The sequence below is a fragment of the Octopus bimaculoides genome, chromosome 11 (genome assembly GCF_046866305.1).
Source record: "Octopus bimaculoides isolate indiv1 chromosome 11, ASM4686630v1, whole genome shotgun sequence".
Lineage (NCBI taxonomy): Eukaryota > Metazoa > Mollusca > Cephalopoda > Octopoda > Octopodidae > Octopus > Octopus bimaculoides.
Window position 1 is genome coordinate 65,835,928 of NC_142938.1, and position 22,063 is coordinate 65,857,990.

Sequence of the window (22,063 nt, forward strand, 5' to 3'; positions counted from 1 at the left end):
TCGACCCCGAAAGGATGAAAGGCAATGTCGACCTCAGCGGAATTTGAACTCAGAACATAAAGACAGACAAAATACCGCTAAGCATTACGACCCACGTGCTAACGGTTCTGGCAGCTCGTTGCCTTAGCAACAAAGAAAAATGACGTTATTTCGAAATGTATTTGTTAAAATAAATTCTTTATTCAATTTTTACTTCAGATAATATTAAAAAAAAAGAAGAAAAAAAAAAACAAGAACAAAAGAATTCACACAAAGTTGACAATGAAATAATTTAGCATCGAATAAGTTTTTAAACAAGTTAGTTATTGCTTTGTAAAGGAGTTAGTTTATCTTTGCCAACCCGATAATCCACTCTATTACTGAGAGGAGAGGGTGACTGACTGACCACTGAAGACTTTGCCTGTTACTATGTATTGTATAATATAAGGCAATATACACTGTATGATATATTATATTAAACTATACAATATATAATAATATATAATAATATTACATAACAATATATTATAATATAATATACAACATAACTATTGTATAATATAATCCGACGGGGTTCATCTCTCTCCCAAGTTATATATATATATATATATATATATATATATATATATATATACATATATATATATATATATATATATATATATATATATATGTATATATATATATATATATATATATACATACACACGCACACACATATTTATATACATACATACATATATATATATATATATATATATATATATATATATATATATATATATATATATATATATATATATATATATTTATATATATACATACATAGCATACTTACATAATATGTATATAGATATACACACATGTTTATATATATGTATATATATAAATATAAATATATATATATATATATATATATATATATATATAAATATATATATATATATATATATATATATATATATATATATATATATATATATATATATATATATATATATATATATATTTATATATATATATATTTATATATATATATATTTATATATATATATATATATATATATATATATATATATATATATATGTATATATATATATATATATATATATATATATGTATATATATATATATATATATATATATATATATATATATATATATATATATATATATATATATATATATATATATATATATATATATATATGTATATATATATATGTATATATATATATATATATATATATATATATATTTATATATATATATATATATATATATATATATATATTTATATATATATATATTTATATATATATATATATATATATATATATATATATATATATATATATATATATATATATATATATATATATATATATCCTCATCGGGTAAGTCAAACACTGCTGCGCTGCGAGCTAATGAGACATGCGTTACTTTACAGTGTTCCCCCCGCTGTTTATAGTGTTTAAATCGGTTTTGGATACCAGCGCTGCGCAGCGTTGATCATTGCATATGAACCCCTGAAAGTTCGATCAACTGATTTGCACCCGAACCAGGCGACCAGCTACAGGTTTCTACCTTGTGTTGAAGGTATGTATTACTTAATGCATCTACACGGGGGGTTTCCCCCGGGTTTCATTTTATTTTGAAAAGAGAGCTTTTAATATATTAACGAATTTGAAGGGAAAGCTGTAGCAAGGGCTTAAAAAGTGAAGTGGGGAAAATGAAGAAAAGACATGGTGGGTCTGATATTTTGGTTTGACCCTGGTAGACTATCAAATGTTTGCCTTTCCATTTGACAGTCAATAAACGATGTACCAGACAGATTCTGGGATCGAATAGAAGATGGGGTGACAGTGCAACGACATCCGGCTTGCAGTTATTTTCAATTTCGTTGTGTGGTGTGGTGGTGGTGGTGGTGGTGGTGGTGTGTGTGTGTGTGTGCTAGTTAGACGATTAAATCAATTCCAGGACTTGACTGGTCCTATATATATCATCGATCATCGAAGGACGAACGGCAATTTTGACCTCGGTGGAATTTCAACACAGAAAATAAAGGATCATTTCTAAATATCACTCTGAAAATTCTTTAAGTTTACCGCCAGAATGTGTGTGTGTGTTGTGCGCATGCGCTATAACAATCGACTCCATTTTTTAATTTTTTTATTTTACAGGGTGCTTTTATCGGACTCGAAAGGATGAAAAGCAAAATCATATTTCCGGGTATTTCAAACCCCGTAATAATAAAGGTTTCAAGTTTGAATTCAAGTCTAGTAATTACAAGGGAAAGGGTAGAGTCGATTACATCGATACTTGAATGGTACTTAATAAAGTTCTTGACTCTGCAAGGCTGAAAGATGGGTTCTGAACTCAGAACGTAAAGAATCAGAAGAAATGCCACTGGACACGTTTACGATTATATCAGTTTGCCGCCTTACACTCTGTATGATTTCAAATTTTGGTACAAGGCCAGCAATTTCGAGGGTGGGGTATAAGTCGATTACATCGATCCCAGTGTTCAACTGGTACTTATTTTAACGACCCCGAAGGGATGAAAGGTAAAGTCGACTCCGGCGAAATTTGAACTCAGAACGTAGCGACGGACGAAAATGCCTCGAAGCATTTTCGTGAGCATGCTAACGATTCTGCCTGTTCACCGCTTTTAAACCCTGTATTAATAGTAATAACAGCTGTTTCAAAGTTAGGCACATGGCAAGAAATTAGGTGTTACAAGTTGGGGCAACAGTTAATTGTATCGACTCCATCACCTTTCCGATACTTTATTTATCGACCATGGGAGAATGAGAAGTAAATTTTCCCTAGGCGAGATTTAAATACAGAAAGTAAAGGACTATAAATATCTGATGAGTTTTGTTCGACTCCTTAAACCAGCGTTCTTCATATTTTTTTGCCATTCCTACTTCGAAGTTCCGAGAAAAGAAAATGTGTGCTCTATCATGAACGGACAATATATATATATATATATATATATATATATATATATATATATATATATATATATATACTTTATTAAAAAGCAGCAAAAATATCACAAAAGCTGTTACTCAGAGTTTCACGTTCCCGTTCGTCGGACAGTTTAGAATCTAAATAAGTGTCCGACGAACAGGAACGTGAAACTCTGAGTAACAGTTTTTGTGATATTTTTGTTGCTTTTTAATAAAGCATATTACTCTACCTCTGGTATTCGAGTTCTATTTTTACCACCTTGTTTCGTATTTATGTTCTTACTCTGGTATGTATGTATTTATGTATGTATGCATATGTATATATATATATGTATGTGTATATGCATGTATATATATATATATATATATATATATATATATATATATATATATATATATATATATATATATATATATATATATATATATATAAGAACCCCACAATATAGTAGAAGCCATAACCACTCATAATAAAAAGGAATACTGGTGGAATGTCCCAGTGAAGACTTCAATAAGATGTAAGCACAAGAGACCTGATATAATGATTTGGGATAGAGAAGAGAGAAAGTGTGCACAGGCAAGCGCAGCGTGGACGGAAACCACACGTCGAGCAAAAGGGCAATTAGCTGCCCAGCAGATGTTAACATAAAGCTGAAGATCAGTGAAAAAGAGAACACCTATACTGAACTATGGAGAAACCTGTGATTACTCTATTCAGATAACAAGTTCAGGTTTATACCTGCAATTTTTGGTTTCCTGGGATATGTAACATGCTGCCTAAATACGAATCTTGAGAAATTAGGCTTCTCAAAACCAGAGAGGAGAAAGCTAATTCGAAGACTATAGATCTAATCCATCACTGGAACTGTAAAAATCTGTAAAACTTTCCAGAAGTTTATCATTTAAATATATATGAGCATGTCTAGATATGCAACTATATGCATGAGAATACATACATAAAACAAACAAATCTGCACATACATACATACATACATACATACATACATGCATACAAGCAAAAATACACTGTTGCTGATAATGAAATTCCAATGAATGAGCCTTGGATCTAGGTTAGAAACTGGTTCTTTCTCTATTGGCAAGTAATCTTGATATATACATACATATGTGTATGTATGTATATATATATATATATATGTAACATTTATCAATGAGGGTAGAAATTGATATTAATCAATTAAAACCAGTGGTCTAGCATATTAAAAAAATCCGAAGATTAAAATTATATTACATACAAAATAAGAGGAATGACCAGCAAAAGCGGACTCCTGTATGCTAGAAATAGATGCCCAATCATCTAACCACGAAAGCGCGCCAGATTGAGGACATTTGAAAGGATACACTGAATGTAATTTGTAGAACTCTACACGTGCTCCCTTTCGGGTGGACGTCTTGTGTCTAGTTCGGGAAATTATATTTTAAATCGACAGACTACGCTGATGATCCTGCAGATATTTACTTATGTAAATTTTAACAGGTGAAACCATGGTACGTAGGTTAATCGTTTTTTTTTATTTAGTATTTTTTCATTTGTTTTGCCCTTTTACAGTCTGTTGCGTCGCTAAATTTTTACCGAGGACATATTTTTTTCGTGGTTAGATGATTTGGCATCTATTTCTAGCATATAGGAGTCCACTTTTGCTGGCCATTCCTCTTATTTTTGTATATATATATATGTATATATATATATATATATATATATATATATATATATATATATATATATATATATATAGTAGAATAAAAAATAGAAAATCTTTGGTACAGTATTATATATTTGAAAAAAAAAAGTGAACAGAAATGGGTTTTCTGATAATCTTTCCACTCCACTTTAATAATTAGATGTAAACTTACAAACATCTAATTATTAAAGTGAAAAATTTATCAGAAAAACCCCCCATTTCTATTCACTTTATATATATATATATATATATATATATATATATATATATATATATATATATATATATATATATATATATATATATGAATAAAGTTAAATCTAATAAGTTTTAAATGGAACTTTATGGGATTTTTTTTTTTTTACTTTTTACTTAAGCCCAATTTTGAAGTGGGGCGTGCTTCCATCTATAACTTGGGAAATCCTTCTCCATATTATTTTATTATATGTGTTGTGCTGTACTTATTGCATTTCATCGAACTCCGAAACTATAAATGGCTCACTCCATTCCGGGGAAGGATCTATGGTACAAATTCGTTTTGCCAGGTTGAAGGGAATGTTGAGTTTGGTATGTTTCGGGTGGCATGATGTGAAAAGAAGGTACTGTTTGGAGACGGTGGGTTTGTAGAATATGTCCGTTTCTATTTTCCCATCTTGGCTTTTGATTAGGATATCCAGAAATATATATATATATATATATATTTATATATATACATACACATATATACACACACACACACACACACACACACACACACACACACACACACACACACACACACACAAACATATATATATATATATATATATATATATATATATATATATATATATATATATGATTCACACTTAAAGAAGCAGCAAAGCAAAGCTTCCGCAAAAAAGGAACTGGTGAAACTTTGAAGTCCGATATGGCGAAAACAAAAAAAAAAAAAAAGAAAAAAAGAAAAAAATCAGATGACTTCAAGTTTCCTTAATCTGTTGATGTTAAATTATAAGGAATCTAAATTCGATCTTGGCAATTTGATTCCAAGACGATTGAATGTTTTGTTGTTCTTATTTCATTTCTTTAGATTTGATAAAATATCAATACCAATAAATTACATAGAGTTAGAGCGACCGTATTGTGGAGTAGATTTGGCTGATGGTCATGTGACTGGAATTCTTTCTTCAGTTCCTGAAACGAGAAAAAAATAGCGTCATATCATTATCATCATCATCATCATCATCATCATCATCATTCAACGTCCGTTTTCTATGCTGGCATGGGTTGGACGGTTTGACTGAAAACTGGTAAGCTGGAGAGCTACACCAGGTTTCGATCTGATTTGGCATGGTTTCTACAGCTGGTTGCCCTTCCTAAAACCAACCACTCCCAAGAGCATAGTGGGTGATTTTTACGTGCCAGTTACGAAACACCAGCATCAGCCACAACTACGATCTCACTTGGCTTGAGAGCTCTTCACAAGCACGGTATATTGCCAAACGTCTCGGTCACTTGTCACTGTTTCCGTGAGGCCCAAATTTCGAAGGGTGCTTTTTACGTGCCACCGGCACGGGTGCCAAATATGCGACACTGGCATCGGACACGACAACAATTTCATTTGCCTTGACGGGTCTTCTCAAGCACAGCATATAGCCAAAGGTGTCGGTCACATGTCAATGCCCCTATGAGGCCCAGCGTTCGTAAATAACGATAACCAAAGGAAAAAAGAAAAAAAAAACAAACTATCAGCAATGACTAAACATCACAAAAATAACTATTTTATAAAATGCATGTATGTAAGATATATATATAATCGTAAATATGAGGGTAATAAATTAAAATAATTTATTGCCAGTGGTTATGCATATGTAAAAGTCACAAGTCAACATATTTTTAAAATATAAAAATGTATATATATACATACATAACTCCATCGCTTACGACGTCGAGGGTTCCAGTTTATCCGATCAACAAAACTGCCTGCTTGTGAAATTAACGTGCAAGTGGCTGAGCACTCCGCAGACATGTGTACCCTTAACGTAGTTCTCAGGGCGATTCAGTGTGACACAATGTGACAAGGTCGGCCCTTCGAAATGTTGATAACTGCCAGCTGAGAGGACTGAAGTAACTTGAAATAAATATCTGGCTCAAGGAGATACCGTACCGTCGGCGAAATTTTTTCGCACGAGAGTTCCGGACCCCTGCAATGAACTCATTTGCATACGGCCAATCAGAGCTCACCTTGACCTTGTTGTCAAGGTACAAACGCACTCTACCAAGTAAACTCATGACGAAGAACGGTGTTGTAAGTCGACCGATCGTCAAGTTATGCCTGATGTTTGAAGGAGATAAGTAATTAGATAGATTTGCATCTATATTTACTATCGGATTTTGTTTGGGCCCCATATGGTAAAGATGTGGATGGGAAAAATGTGGGTAGAGGGTGATGTGCTAGCAACCCTTACTGCTTTACAAAGTAAAACAACAACACAAATAACTACGCAGAGGCAGCCATGGTTGAAACAAGAACAAGAACAACAAGAATTATTAAAACAGAAAAGAAGCATGGTCATTCCTTATCCAATTGACCTCATCTTATCGCCCATCTCTTGTTATGTGCTCATAAATCAGTTTGATAACTGAGCTCTGATTGGCTGTATGCAAATGCGTTCATAACTGGGATGGGAAAAAAATTTCGCGTGCCGCCGGCTGTCGAACTCACTTGCTTACGATCGTGAGTCGAATACATTAAGTACTAATCTGCGGTCCTTCACGAATACATTTTGAACATATAATATACAAACCTTGCAGGTTGAATTGGTACTTGTAGAATCTGGAATGATGTGTAGAGTACAGTTGCCTGTTTGGTCCTTGGCATCGGTCACATAAATTGTGTCAGTTTTAACACAGCAATCATTACTGAAATAATATTGATTAGGAAAAATTTATTGACTCTAAGTAATATAGGATGCAAATATATATATATATATATATATATATATATATATATATATATATATATATATATATATATATATATATATATATATATATATATACAAGCATGTGAATGAATAAACAGAACGCCGAATACTGCACTACTCGCATTGAGAGGTCCTTTCATATACCTACGGTGTTAAAAGCATAGACAAATTATCGTAGCAGACGGGAACCCTCTGGTGTGGGCGCTCGAGCTGCAACATCACGTAATTTCAGCGTACTGCACTTTCACAGTGACAGCCATCCGGTTGCTGCATGCCAGCCGAATCTCGCCATCAACGATATATAGCATAACAGTGATATTTAGTCACAAATGTCGCTAATACCCAGCAGCCTTATTAGAATGTAATATTAGCGACGAAAGCAGTATTAATATATACACATTTATATGCATATAAATGTGTGTGTTTATATATATGTATGTATGTATGTATGCATGTATGTATGTATGTATGTATGTATGCATGTATGTATGTATGTCTGTATGTCTGTATGTATGTGCATATGCATGAGGAAGCGAAGGTTGCCAGTCATTTTGGAATTGTCCCACAGATGCAATTTAACGGCATAATTTGTTTACGAAATCTGCTTGTAACCATTTCTTTTACTTTTCTTGTTGCTCTTGCCAACAAGTATCTACGTCAGGCTGTCCCATTTCTTGTCCACCTATATGTTTCACTTACTTTAGTGTTAGTGTTAGCTTCATTTAACATATTTATATAAAAAGCAAAAAACCAAACAAGCAAACAAGCAAACAAGCAGTAGGTACAAAATATCGATAGAGACTTAAGTACAGTGTGGTATTAAATATATAGATTGTTTTACTGCTTACCTTATTTCTGCTTCGTATAGGAAGGCACTATCTGTTAGATTTTCATTGGCTATAATTACAGACGACATAGATGATGTCACATTTACAATAGGTGCGGGATTACTACCGTTCTTGACTTTAAGAATGGCAGACCACTTTTGCCTGCAACAATTAAAGTCCTTGTGACTATCTATGCATCTCGTTGTGTCTTCCATAGTTGTATATAAATTACATACAAGAGGAACTTTTTTGGGTGGAAGTTCCTGAAATAAAATAGAATAAAGAATAAGTTAAGTAAAAAAGAATATTCCCAATTACTTCCATTTTGAATCGTTTGCATAAAAAAGAAAACAATTAAATAGCTAAAGATGAATAGTCGTTTAAAATAATATTGTTTAACACTTCTAGTTCATTGTTATAAGGAGGAGATTTTTCGAGTAGTGAAGTTGCCAGACTGTCGCCTTTTGATGTTTTTGTTGGTCTATCATTAAAGCTGCAGCCATTTGGTTCTTGTATAAACCACAATTTTACACACGCTTGCTGTGTCCTTGTACAAAGTATAACCTTACACTCTATGCAATTGAACGTTTAGTTTTCGGGTGCATGACTAACAAAAGCTTTTTTAAAAAATATTTTTTGTCATAAATCTCAGTGGCTCGAATATTACAAATAAACGGAGGACAGAAGTATTGTATCGCGATTTAGCATCACCCCGAGACACCACCTAATGAGAAGTTATTCAAAGGATAATAGTCAAACCGTACAAAAGAAAGAAATTAAAAGGGAAAGTGAAACCGATAACTTTTGCTGTCGATTAGCGATGGAGTCAAGTGAATCAACTCCACTATAATTAATTCTTTCTAATTTTTGGAATTAGGCCAGCAATTTTGAAGTGTGTGTGTGTGTGGAGGGGGAGGGAATCAATTATATCGACTCCAGTGTTTGACTGGTATTTATTTTATTTGACCTCAAAAGGATGAAAGGCAAAGTTGACCCCGGTGGGATTTGAACTCGAAATATAAAGCTGGAAGAAATGCCGCCAAGCATTTTGTCCATCGCGCTAACGGTTCTGCCAGCGTGCCACCTTACTGCAGCATATTAATCCTTTCTACTTATAGGTACAAAGCCTGAAATTTTAGGAGAGGGGACTTGTCGATTACATCGATCCCAGTAATCAACTGGATTTGGTAGACGGAAACTGAAAGAAGACCGTCGTATATATGTATGTATATATATATATATATATATATATATATATATATATATATATATATATATATAGATTCAAGGCTTGAATATGGTACTTATGCGAAGGCACCCGAATTTCACATCCCAAAAGGATGGGTGATTAAAATCAAATAATAAGCAACACGGATTTCAAAAGTGATTGCAGTACGCACGTTTCATGCTACTTCAATTTATTTAAGTAATGTGAGCATTACCTTAAATGCAATATGAAGAGCAATCTTCAGCTGCACGAAAAAATGTAGAAAAAAAGACATATTACAAATGTGGCAACATATTAAAACCAAGTGGGAGAGAGCAGAGGAAGAATATATAAGTCCATCTTGACATAGCAGGGTCTATCAGGCTAGTAATTGATTCTAGCCTGATAGACCCTGCTATGTCAAGATGGACTTATATATTCTTCCTCTGCTCTTTCCCACTTGGTTTTAATATGTTGCCACATTTGTAATATGTCTTTTTTTCTACATTTTTTCGTGCAGCTGAAGATTGCTCTTCATATTGCATTTAAGGTAATGCTCACATTACTTAAATAAATTGAAGTAGCATGAAACGTGCGTACTGCAATCACTTTTGAAATCCGTGTTGCTTATTATTTGATATATATATATATATATATATATGTATGTATGTATGTGTGTGTATATGTTTGTGTGTCTGTTTGTCTCCCCAACATCGCTTGACAACCGATGGTAGTGTGTTTGTGTCTCCGTAACTTAGCGGTTCGGCAAAAAAAACCGATAGAATAAGTACTAGGCTTACTAGTACCTCGGGTCGATTTGCACGACTAAAAGCGGTGCTCCAGCATGGCCGCAGTGAATTGACTGAAACAAGTAAAAGAGAGTACATGTAATTCTCTAACAAGAGTAGTATTGACAGTGACTTCGAAGTTTCGGTCAGCTAAGCTATCGATGCAATTGGTCGAGGAAGGTCACGCGGTGTTGTGGTTTGATGTTGGTATATGGGTAGCAGTAGGTATACGGGTAGATATGGGTTGCGTTAGCCAAAAGCTCGTTCGGTTTTTTAAGCGAAAATAAGTTTTAAACACAAAGTGATTTATTCAATCAATTACCGTTTCGTTCCAGTATCTTAGGTAGATTCATTATTCTCTGCTCAAAGAATTTCCTGTCCTTACTGGCGTAAAACTCTTCCAGGTGAATTTTTACACCCACATCAGAGTTGAAGCTCTGTTGATTCAATGAATTTTGAAGAGACCAAAACAGATAGAAATATGAAGGCGCAAGATCAGGTCACTACTGAGGGAGCAGCAAAACTTCTTAGCCAAGTCCTAATAAATTCTGCTACATTTGCAAACATGTGTGCGGTCATGCAGTTACGCATTGTCTTGATGAAAGACAATGTTCTTACTATTAGCAAATACTGGACGCTTGTGGTGGATCGCTGTATTTAATTAGTCCAGCTGGTCACAGAACATATCCGAATTGACGGTGCTGTCTATTGGAAGAAACTTGTAAAAGACAACGTTCTTCCATTTCCATCAAATTGAAAACCTTCTTCGGGTGAAGTCCTTTGGAGGTTGTTTGTGATGGTTCACCGCGCTTTCCCCATGATCGTTTGCGCTTCACATTGTTGTAGACGTTTTTCGTCCCCTGTCACCATTCTTTTAAAAAAAAAGGATAATTTTCTTCACGTTTCTGCAACGAATCGTAGATGGAAATCCATTGAGCGAAGTTAGCCTTATTCATTTCATGTGGAACCGAAACATCGAGTCAAGTTGATGCAGATAGTTTTCAATACTTGATTTGGATATTTGGAGAATATCTGCGATCATCCTGGACATATTAGGAGGGGTGTGTGTGTGTGTGTGTGTCGAGGTACTCCTCCATTTCGTCGTTGTTAATCTCAGTTGTCCAGCCAGAGCGAGGACCGAAAAGTTTCCCAATCAAAATCTTGAACCGTTCTGGCACTCATGTTCTGTAACATCCCCTCCGTACACATCACATATCTTCATACAGGTTTCCGCTGCTTTCTTGCTTTCTTAAAATAATAATAAAACACATGAGGTGTTCGTTTTGGTTCTTCATTTTCAGGATAATCCAAAGCACACTAATTACAAACTGTTTCATCACGAGTTTGCATCGAACTACGTCGAAGTGTGAAGCATCTAACGAATGCGCGTGCGCAACGCACTGACTGAACTGAAACTGAAAGTTTAGTGTCAACAAAGCCCGGACAGACGTTTTGGCCAACCCAGAATGTATATGCATTTCACGTGATCACGCTGGTCACAATGCGCTTTGTATCATTTTTAACTTTCGAATAAGCGAGTAGGCCAACATCCAGAAAGCTAATCTGTCGCAGGGTTACCTATTGACAGCTGAGCGGACTGAAGCAACGTGCAATGAAGTGTTTTGCTCAAGAACACAACGCCACGCCCGGTCCGGGAATCGAATCCACGGTCTCTACATCGTGAGTGCAACAACCTTGCAACATCCTCATCTCAAGACCACGTACCTTTACATGTATGTATGTATGTATGTATGTATGTATGTATGTATGTATGTATGTATGCATGTATGTATGTATGTATGTATGTATGTATGTATGAATGCATGTATGTATGTATGTATGTATGTATGCATGCATGCATGTATGTATGTATGTATGTATGTATGTATGTATGTAGGTATGTATAAATATAAATATGCAAAGTATATATATTTATATATATACATATACATATATATATATACATTGCATATTTATATTTATACATACCTACATACATACATACCTATGTATGTATATATATATTCTTGTATATGTGTTTTTGTAAGTGTATACATACATACATACATACATACACACATACATACATACATACATACATACATACATACATACACATACATGTATCCTTGCCGCTATTTATAAATAGAAATTGTGGTTTGACTATGACACCAATTATTTTTTTTCGCATTTGTTAGTATGTTTGATACACAGCAAAAGCAGTTACTGTTATCAACCATTAATAATATTTCCCACACTTGGAATTCAAGGCCAAATATAAAAACGTTTGTTTATTCTGTCTGATAATCTCAATTCACTTTATAGAAGAATGTATGCTTATCCTTGTTCTAAAAACATTTTGGGAGGCATTATCGATAGAAAGATCACGTGAGATTAGGAACCAATGGTTGCTCGATCCGTCAGAGATAGCAACCGGATTCTCTAAAATCGCGCTTTGAACACAAAATGACAAGTTGCTCAATGTAGCGTTAGATATACAAAAAGTCCTGTCGGTTAAGCCAGAAATGCTTTTGATATGTACAACGTCTGATCAAAAAGTATCCGGACTGTTGAAATAGAAACGAAGCTAAAGCACGCAGAGTAAAGCTGCTTGGCAAAGATTGATCTTGAACTCTGCTGTGCATGCGCACTATGTTTTAACGTTCTAGCTCACTTCCGCTGTTTGCAGCAGAACTTAGACGGAAGGTGTGATTGTCGCATTGACCATGACAGAGAAAGTTGTCATGGCGATACCTGCTCAGAGGCCTACGCAAAGTTGCAGAAAGTGTATGGAGAGGAGTGTATGAGCCGCACACAAGTGTACGATATTGACGAACATTCTGGGAGATCCGCAACCAGCAGAACTGAGAAAAACATCGCAGATATGCGTGCATCTGTGAGGGGAAATCGTCGAATCACTATCCGTGAGTTATCAGAGGATGTGCAGATTAGTTACGGTTCATTTCAGTCCATTATCACGGAAGATTTGGATATGAGACACGTGTCTTCCAAGTTTGTGCCAAAACTGCTTTAGCTGACCAAAAGGACACTCGAGTTTCAGTTGTACAAGATCTTGATTGTGTCGAGATCAATGAAAGTTTTTTGAAAACTTTGCGTAGTCCTCTGAGCAGGTATCGCCGAGCTTTTGGAAAAATTTGATACAGATTCTCTGCTCAACCTTTTCTGTCATAGTCAATTCTCTCACAGAGAGCGAGAGCGAGAGCGAGAGAGAGGGGAAGGGAGGGAGGGAGGGAGGGAGGGAGAGAAGAACTGGGACTAGTATGAGACTGGGACCTTATTAACCGACTCACAAAAGATGAAATCAAAGCTGATCTCGGTGAAGTTCGAGCTCAAAGTGATTAGACCCAGGACGAACATCACGAGGCAGTCTGTCTGGCGTTCTTACAAATTTATCAAAACACACACGCACGAACACACACACACACACACACACATACACACACACACACACACACATACACGCACTCACACACACGCACTTATATACGTATGTGTGTGTGTGTGTGTGTGTGTGTGTGTGTGTCTTTGTGTTTTGTTACCCCCCCCCCCCACTACTTGACAGCTGGTGTTGGTTTGTGTTACGCATTTGTAACCTAGCGATTCCGCAAGAGAGACCGATAGATTTATAAAAATTGAAATGAACACTGGTGTCGATTTGTTCCGCTAAACCCTTCAAGGCGGTGTCCTCGCATGGCCGCAGTTGACTCTCTGAAACAATCAAACAAAAGATACGTAGACCAGCCAATAACTACATTGCGTGTTCAACGATTTGTACTTTCACAACGACAAGTATTGTTCCATGCTGCTGAGTCAGACACTTCCCTCTGTAAACAAGCAGGAAACACATTAGTCAGGTTTTTGTGATAGGTATTCTGATGGTGATCGGAAGTAATGGTCGTGGTAACAATAGCGAACGGACGGGATGGTTCGGGCCGGAGCTGGTTGTCATTATCTCGGTGATTAATTAATCGATGAATTTTTACTGATAACTCATGGTCTCTGATTGAAGGCTCGCTGGATCGATAACGATGGTTCTCGATATGAACGTTAAGATAAATGATGTATGAGTGACGCTGAGTTAATATTCAGTAAAATGGTGGCAATAGGAGAAACAATCACGATGACAATGTAAATTTTGTCGTTGATGTTGGGGATATTGATGATAATTATAATGAAGATAATGATGATGATATTAAGAACGCTGCTAAAAAAAATAAATAAAAATAAAATAGCGATGATGATGATGGTGATGACGATGGCGACAATGACGATGACAACGATGATAATAATTTTGAGGAAGACGACGACGATGATGATGATGATGATGATGATGATGATGATGATGATGATGATGATGATGATGATGATGATGATGATGATAATGATGATGATGATGATGATGATGATGATGATGATGATGATGATGATGATGATAATTGGTTACTTGAGCAAAGGAATTGAGATTATACCGAAAAGGATCCTTAAAAAAAAACTCCACAGTTTATATGTATACTTACCGTGTATAATTTTAGAACAGACTCGCGTAAAATGCAAGCAAAACAGACCAGACATAATGATCGGAGACAGAGAAAAGAAACTGTGCATGGTATTAAATATCTATTGCTCGCAAAGTGTTAGCTTAATGTTAAATGTTAGCGAAGAGGAAAACATTTCTGCCGAATCCATGAGAAATCTGCAGTTACTCCACCCGGACAACGACATTAGATTGAGACATGTAATACTCGAGATATTTGGATACGCAACTAATTGCTTCAGTGCTAATCTCAAAACGCAAGGCATCATAAAACCAGAAATAATTACGAAATTACAGCTACAAGTCATCTAAAGGCGTTGTGAAAATATGCGAAGCATTCTAATTTAGCGTGTAATAAATGCACGCACACATGGGTAGACATGTAAACATATGCATGTAAACATGTGCATGAGTCAAAAATATACAAATCCACGCATGCAATGGCATTCATGCTGGCACGCATGCCTACCTGCGTACATACATACGTGCATGTATGTGTGTGTGTATATATATATATATATATATATATACTGTATATATATATATACATACATACATATATGTGTGTACTATATATATACATACACACATATGAATATATATACATGAATATACATATACAATCTCTCTCTCTCTATATATATATGTATATATATATATATATATATATGTTTGAAGATATGTATACACACACACATATACCTACACTTACTTACGCACACACAAGCACACATACACACATGCATACAAACACACACACATCGCGTACGAGTATTTTAAGCGTTTTTCAAGTGAGCAGTGTGTCGATGCTGTTATGTGCAATTCACAGCAAAATAACATATCAAAAAAAAAAAAATCAAAAAATCAAATCATCAAATAGCTATAATGACATTACAAATAATTGTTGACGAAAAGACTCGGTTGTGGTTTAACATTTATTGCTTAGCCATAAATTCTAAGCGCTTTCACGTCCATGATTCTTCATCAGGCGGATTTATTTTAGTTCCAGTAAATAAAACGGTTAATCGTGGCAGGATACGTGGGTAAATAACTGTCCCAGACATAGAAAAAAGACTATTTGCATTGTCCACAGCCGACAGGGCTCTGTTCTTAGTGAACTGTGCCTCCGTAATCTGGATTTTTGTAGCAACAGAGAGTATGGATAGGTCTATGGGTGTATATTTTTTGTTATATACTGTACTGGGTGGGGTTGTTTGTGAAAATGTCCTCGTATACTGATGTAAAACTGCCCTTTTGTAGATTTGATGCACGTCCCTTCATTGGTGAGTTAATAAATGATGTAATGTATGTAAGGTTGTTAGTGTCTATTTATGATTGTGTGTCTGCGCGCGCGCGCGTGAATGTATGTATGACTATATATACAGGGTGTAGTGAATAAATTGTCGTTTAAATTACGCAAAAAATGAAAATAACACTGACAACTCATTTTAACAGATATCTTTACCAAAATTACATAAACATATCTTGAAATACTAAAGAGTAGATTTATTCAATAAAATCGCCATGTAGGTATATGTGTGTGTATGCTTATCTTCAAACACACACACACACACACACACACACACACACACACATATATATATATATATATATATATATGAAATTGTGTGTGTATTCAGGTATGTATATTCATGCGTGTGTATGTATATATACAGTACACACATATGTGGCTGAAGCCAATGGCGATTTTATTGAAGAAATTCGGAATCTCCTGCAACTCTTCTAGACGGTCTCCTTGGTGAATGCTGCCATTATCCTTGCCTCCAGTGCATCTTTGGTGTTACAAGCAGTTTTGTTAGTCTCACACTCAACTGCGACCCACACATAATAATCAAGGGGGTAGCAGTCTGGCGAGTTAGGTGGCCAGATGTTAGGGGTGATGTGATCGCAGAAACTGTGAGACAGCCATGACTGGGTTCTCCTGCTTGTGTGGCATGGTGCAGACTCCTGTTGCCAGACATAGAGTCTTCCAGCAGCCACCCTCTTCACCAAGGGCAGTACTAACTCCTCCAGGCACTTGATGTAGGCCTCCGTGTTGAGTGTGAGGCCGTGTGGGAAGATGAATGGAGGCATAATGTTGCCATCACTAGTGATCACTCCTAACACCAAAATGTTGACTGAACGATTGATTTTTATCACTCTCGGTATATATTTTGGGGACACGGCAAGCCAACGGTTTTTCTGTCTGTTCATCATCTGATCCTGGCAGAAATTTATCTCGTCTGAAAAAAACCAAAGCATGTTCGGCTGGAGGAGATGTTTGAGTTTGTTCAAAAGCTTCGTAGCGCGGTCTTTCCTTTTGTCCTTGATGGCTTGGGATAAACATCGACCCTTTTCATCTTGTATTATGAATACCGAATGTCCTCATGCACTACCTGCCTGATAGGGAACTCAGACACTGCCATGTCCCTGGTGAAGGACCTCATTCACTCGGAGGCATCGTTGTCAATCATGGCCTGGATCTCACCAACAAATTCAGGATTTCTTTTCTTATCAGAACGATCAGAGTGAGTTTTCCGAGCTGCCCTACTTTCATAATCACCATTAAAGTCATACAACTCTTTCCGAATCCTCTGCACTCTCCTCAGATTGACATCCAAACACTGAAATGTTTGTATTGGAGCTTACAGCGCGAATGCCAAGTAGTACAGCATGTCGTTTCCAAATTTCTGGCAGAGTGAATAGCATTATGGTGCTGTTTTTCATACAGACGGTGCCCAGCTAACCCTACTATACAGTATGGTCGACAAAATCCAAAACAAACAATGCGCATATGTGAAATAAAAAATATAAAATGGCGACAATTTACCCATCGTACCCTGTATATATGTTTGTATTTATGCCGTGTATATATATATATATATATATATATATATATATATAAACGTGTGTGTATAAGCATGTATATATGTATATATATATATATATATATATATATATATATATATATATATATAAACATACATGCATATGCATATTTATGCATTTATACATTTACATACATATGTATTTATATGTTTGTATATGTATGTATGTATGTATGTATGTATGTATGTATGTATGTATATATATATATATATATATATATATATATATATATATAATTTATATAAGGGCATTAGCTATATAGTAATGCCTCACGCTTAGAGGGACTAAATAAGTCAAAAACTACCAAAAAATAAGCAACATATTTACCGGTAAATATGTTGCTTATTTTTTGGTAGTTTTTGACTTATTTAGTCCCCCTAAGCGTGAGGCATTACTATATAGTTAATGCCCTTATATAAATTATATATATTTATGGAAAAGAATGATGAGTTTTTTTTTCATTATGAGGTTTTTTCACGCTGACTACTTGATAAATTCTTATAAAGATTTTATCCTATATTATATTATATATATATATATATATATATATATATATATATATATATATATATATATAAGTATATATATATATTTAAGTATATGTATGTATATATATATATATATATATATATATATATATAGAGAGAGACACACGCACACACACGTACATGCGCACACACATATGTATATATATTCTTTGTGTGTACGTACTGAATAAATATATGTAGAAAGAGAAAATAAACTATTCTACAATGTGGACAAATAAACGCGGTAACGGATCTATTTAATCTGATAGCGATGGTTATTTCCATTTACGTAACAAGTGGTTCTCGTAATGTCTGTATTTTGTAACATTTCAACCCTAGCGATTAAGTAGAGTCTATAATTGGGTACATTTTCAAGATTAGATTTTAATCAGTTGTGTAAAGGTTATATATATTTTTTAATTTCCGTTCTTGTGAGGTCTGTCTTTCATTAAGAATCTGTTTAATGTTGTATTTCGAAACTACTTTTTGAACTAACACTTTGGTGTAGTGTACAACCGGTTTCATTTTCATAGTGGTAACAACCACTTCATATTTCGTTGCTGCTGTATTACAAGAGATACTGTGTTGGCATGTACTGACTTTACTACATGAATAGTTGATCTCAGTTTTCATACTAGTGGTATAACTGTAATTTAATAACAGTTGTATACACATGCAAGATCTGTAATTTGATAACTGTTGTATATACATGCAAGATCCTACTTCACTCAAGTTTTTAAGACACTTAATGACCTCAACAGAAGGATTTCCAAATTGTTCTCAAGAAAAAAATTGTAAAATAGCTTATAGACTGGCTGACTCATTGATGTAATTATCTATACTGCAATCTCTTGTCATCTTAAACTAAGAAGGGCACGAAAACATTTTAAGGTTTAACCAACAAATTTTACTAAATGTTCAGTTAAGACTTTTCAAGCCTTAAACAATAAATATTTTCTTACTGTATATATATATATATATATATATATATATAAGCGCAGGAATGACTGTGTGGTAAGAAGCTTGCTTCCCAACCACATGGTTCCGGGTTCAGTCCCACAGCATGGCACCTTGGGCAAGTGTCTTCTATTATAGCCTCGGGCCGACCAAAGCCTTGTGAGTGGATTTGGTAGACGGAAACTGAAAGAAGCCTGTCGTATATATATATATATATATATATATATATACACATGTATGTATTTGTGTCTCCGTAACTTAACGGTTCGGCAACAGAGAATAAGTACTAAGCTTACAAAGAACAAATCCTGGGGTCGATTTGTTTGACTAAAATGCGGTGCCCCAGCATGGCCGCAGCCAAATGACTGAAACAAGTAAAAGAATAAAAGAATATATATATATATATATATATATATATATATATATATATATATATATATATATATATATATATATATATATATATGTATGTATAGAGTGTTCGAAGTGGTGCACAAATACTGTATATTGAGGAAAAGGAGGCAGTCAGAATTTTGAATAATTCTTTATTAGCGCTTTCGTTCGTTTATCGAACTCATGACAAACTCAAAATCAGAATCAAAGATCATTTTGACTTTGTCTTGCCGAGTTCGATAAACGAACGAAAGTGCTAATATGGAATTATCCAAAATTCTGACTGCCTTCTTTTCCTCAATATCTATCTATCTATCTATCTATCTATCTATCTATCTATCTATCTATCTATCTATCTATCTATCTGTCTATCTATCTATCTATCTATCTATCTATCTATCTATCTATCTATCTATCTATCTATCTATCTATCTATCTATCTATCTGTCTATCTATCTATCTATCTATCTATCTATCTATCTATCTATCTATCTATCTGTCTGTCTGTCTGTCTGTCTGCCTGCTTGTCTGCCTGTCTGTCTGTTTGCATGCCTGCCTGTCTGTCTGTCTATCTATCTATATATAAAATTATTTCATAAATAATTTTAAATTACATTACAGTTTTATTCTTAATCTGGAGAAAATTATATCCTTATACATCCTAGAAACCTGAGGACAATTGTGCATGTGGAAACACGAGCATATGCCAACTCATATCGTGTAATGCAGAAGCAAGCATTTAAGAAACGGAAGACATTGGAAGTTAACAAATCCAAACGCAGTGTATTACACTAACCATACATAAGCACGACTGAAGAATAATCTAACAGAGGTACTTTAATAATTCTTCCTCTTTTAGAAACATTGAAAAGATAAACTATCCGATTTGGCAATTAAAATAAAACGCTTTGAATTCTTACATCAACTACAAGACCACGGAACGATTCAAACTTCACAAAATCGAAAATTAAAAATGTGATCTTCGCATTCCAAATGAAGTCCGTACATTTTAAATTTTACTTAAACGATAGATCTGGGTTTTCAATATAACGGCAAGGGTGTATTCTTTCTCTTTTGTATTCTTATTTATTAATTAGCATTCGTACTGAGCTGGTATGTGTGTCTTCGTGTATATTTATATGCATGTACATATATACATGTGTGTGTGTGTGTGTGTATGTACGTCTCCTTTTCCACTAATACACATTTAGTTTTTTTTTTGTATTACGTTTTTAATTCCATTGATTTAATTTTCAAATTTCCTTCTTTTTATTGATTTCTAATTATTATTTTCAACACAAAGAGAAATAAATAAATTTCGTGCATTAAGCTTTATTCCCACACCGAGGAACACTTTTAAAGATTTAACACTGCATATATGTCAAATCACATTCAGTAAACAAGTTTGATAAATATCCAATGAATATTAATTTAGATCAAATATCAATCAAGTAATAGTTTACTATACGCTCGCACAACTATGTCCAGAATGCTGCTGAAACTAACGATTTCACTGTTTTGCCTTCTTGGAATCACAGGCGGCCTTTATCGAGACGACAGGCTTCTTTTTCTAAGTGGTGTCAATCTGTGAGTGTCCAATGGATTCAGAAAAAAAAATCCTAGTTCCAAATAATTGTAGAAGCTAATCTTCCCAAGACAAACTATGTTATTCTAGACCTATCCACTTTCTTTTCTTATCTGAGTCACAAATCTAATGAGATGTTAAATTATTTTCATAGACACTTTATTTGTCCAACCTTTCTCTCTCAGTTAATGAACCTATTTGTTTTTTTTACATATTACAATGAAACTTTGGTCAGAAACAATTTTGACCTCTCATCCCAATGACAGAAACAAAAAATAACAAGATAAGAAACAACATAACTTAATACGCGCCTCTGTCCAATATAACAGTCACTAAACCACTCGATCAAGTATCTCTAAGTCCCTTAAGAAGTATTTTCTCTTAAGTTATAAATAAAATTTCTATCAACTTTCGTATTCAACTACTCAGTATCTATTCACAAAATATTCCGCGTTGTATTCAGGGAAAATTTAAGTTTTAGAAGCCGACCATCTTCTCATACCAATAACAATGTCTTACACCTCCATACTCGTGCCTATATCAACTAATATGTTTCTACATTGTTTTTGTGCATAAAATATTTTATGTTATTAAACAATCTTCTAATAAATATTTTTTTACCCCACTGTTATTAGCGTAAATCCACCATAGCTAACTCCTCATTGACGTGTATAACTGTTAGCCTTATTTTGTATTGTTTTTGGCTTTGAT

General features: G+C 34.3%; 1 protein-coding gene across 1 annotated transcript in view; it reads right to left on the bottom strand.

Moving 5' to 3' along the window:
• Positions 1–5,610: 5,610 nt before the first annotated feature.
• Positions 5,611–22,063, bottom strand: part of LOC106883840 (von Willebrand factor A domain-containing protein 7) — a 177,290-nt gene continuing 160,837 nt past the window's right edge. Inside the window, exons 20-22 of the mRNA XM_089360229.1 lie at positions 8,473–8,714; positions 7,445–7,559; positions 5,611–5,831 (exon numbers count right to left, since the gene is read on the bottom strand). Coding sequence (XP_089216355.1) covers positions 5,724–5,831; positions 7,445–7,559; positions 8,473–8,714 — 465 coding nt within the window. The 3' untranslated portion in view covers positions 5,611–5,723. The remainder of the gene's footprint in view (positions 5,832–7,444; positions 7,560–8,472; positions 8,715–22,063) is intronic.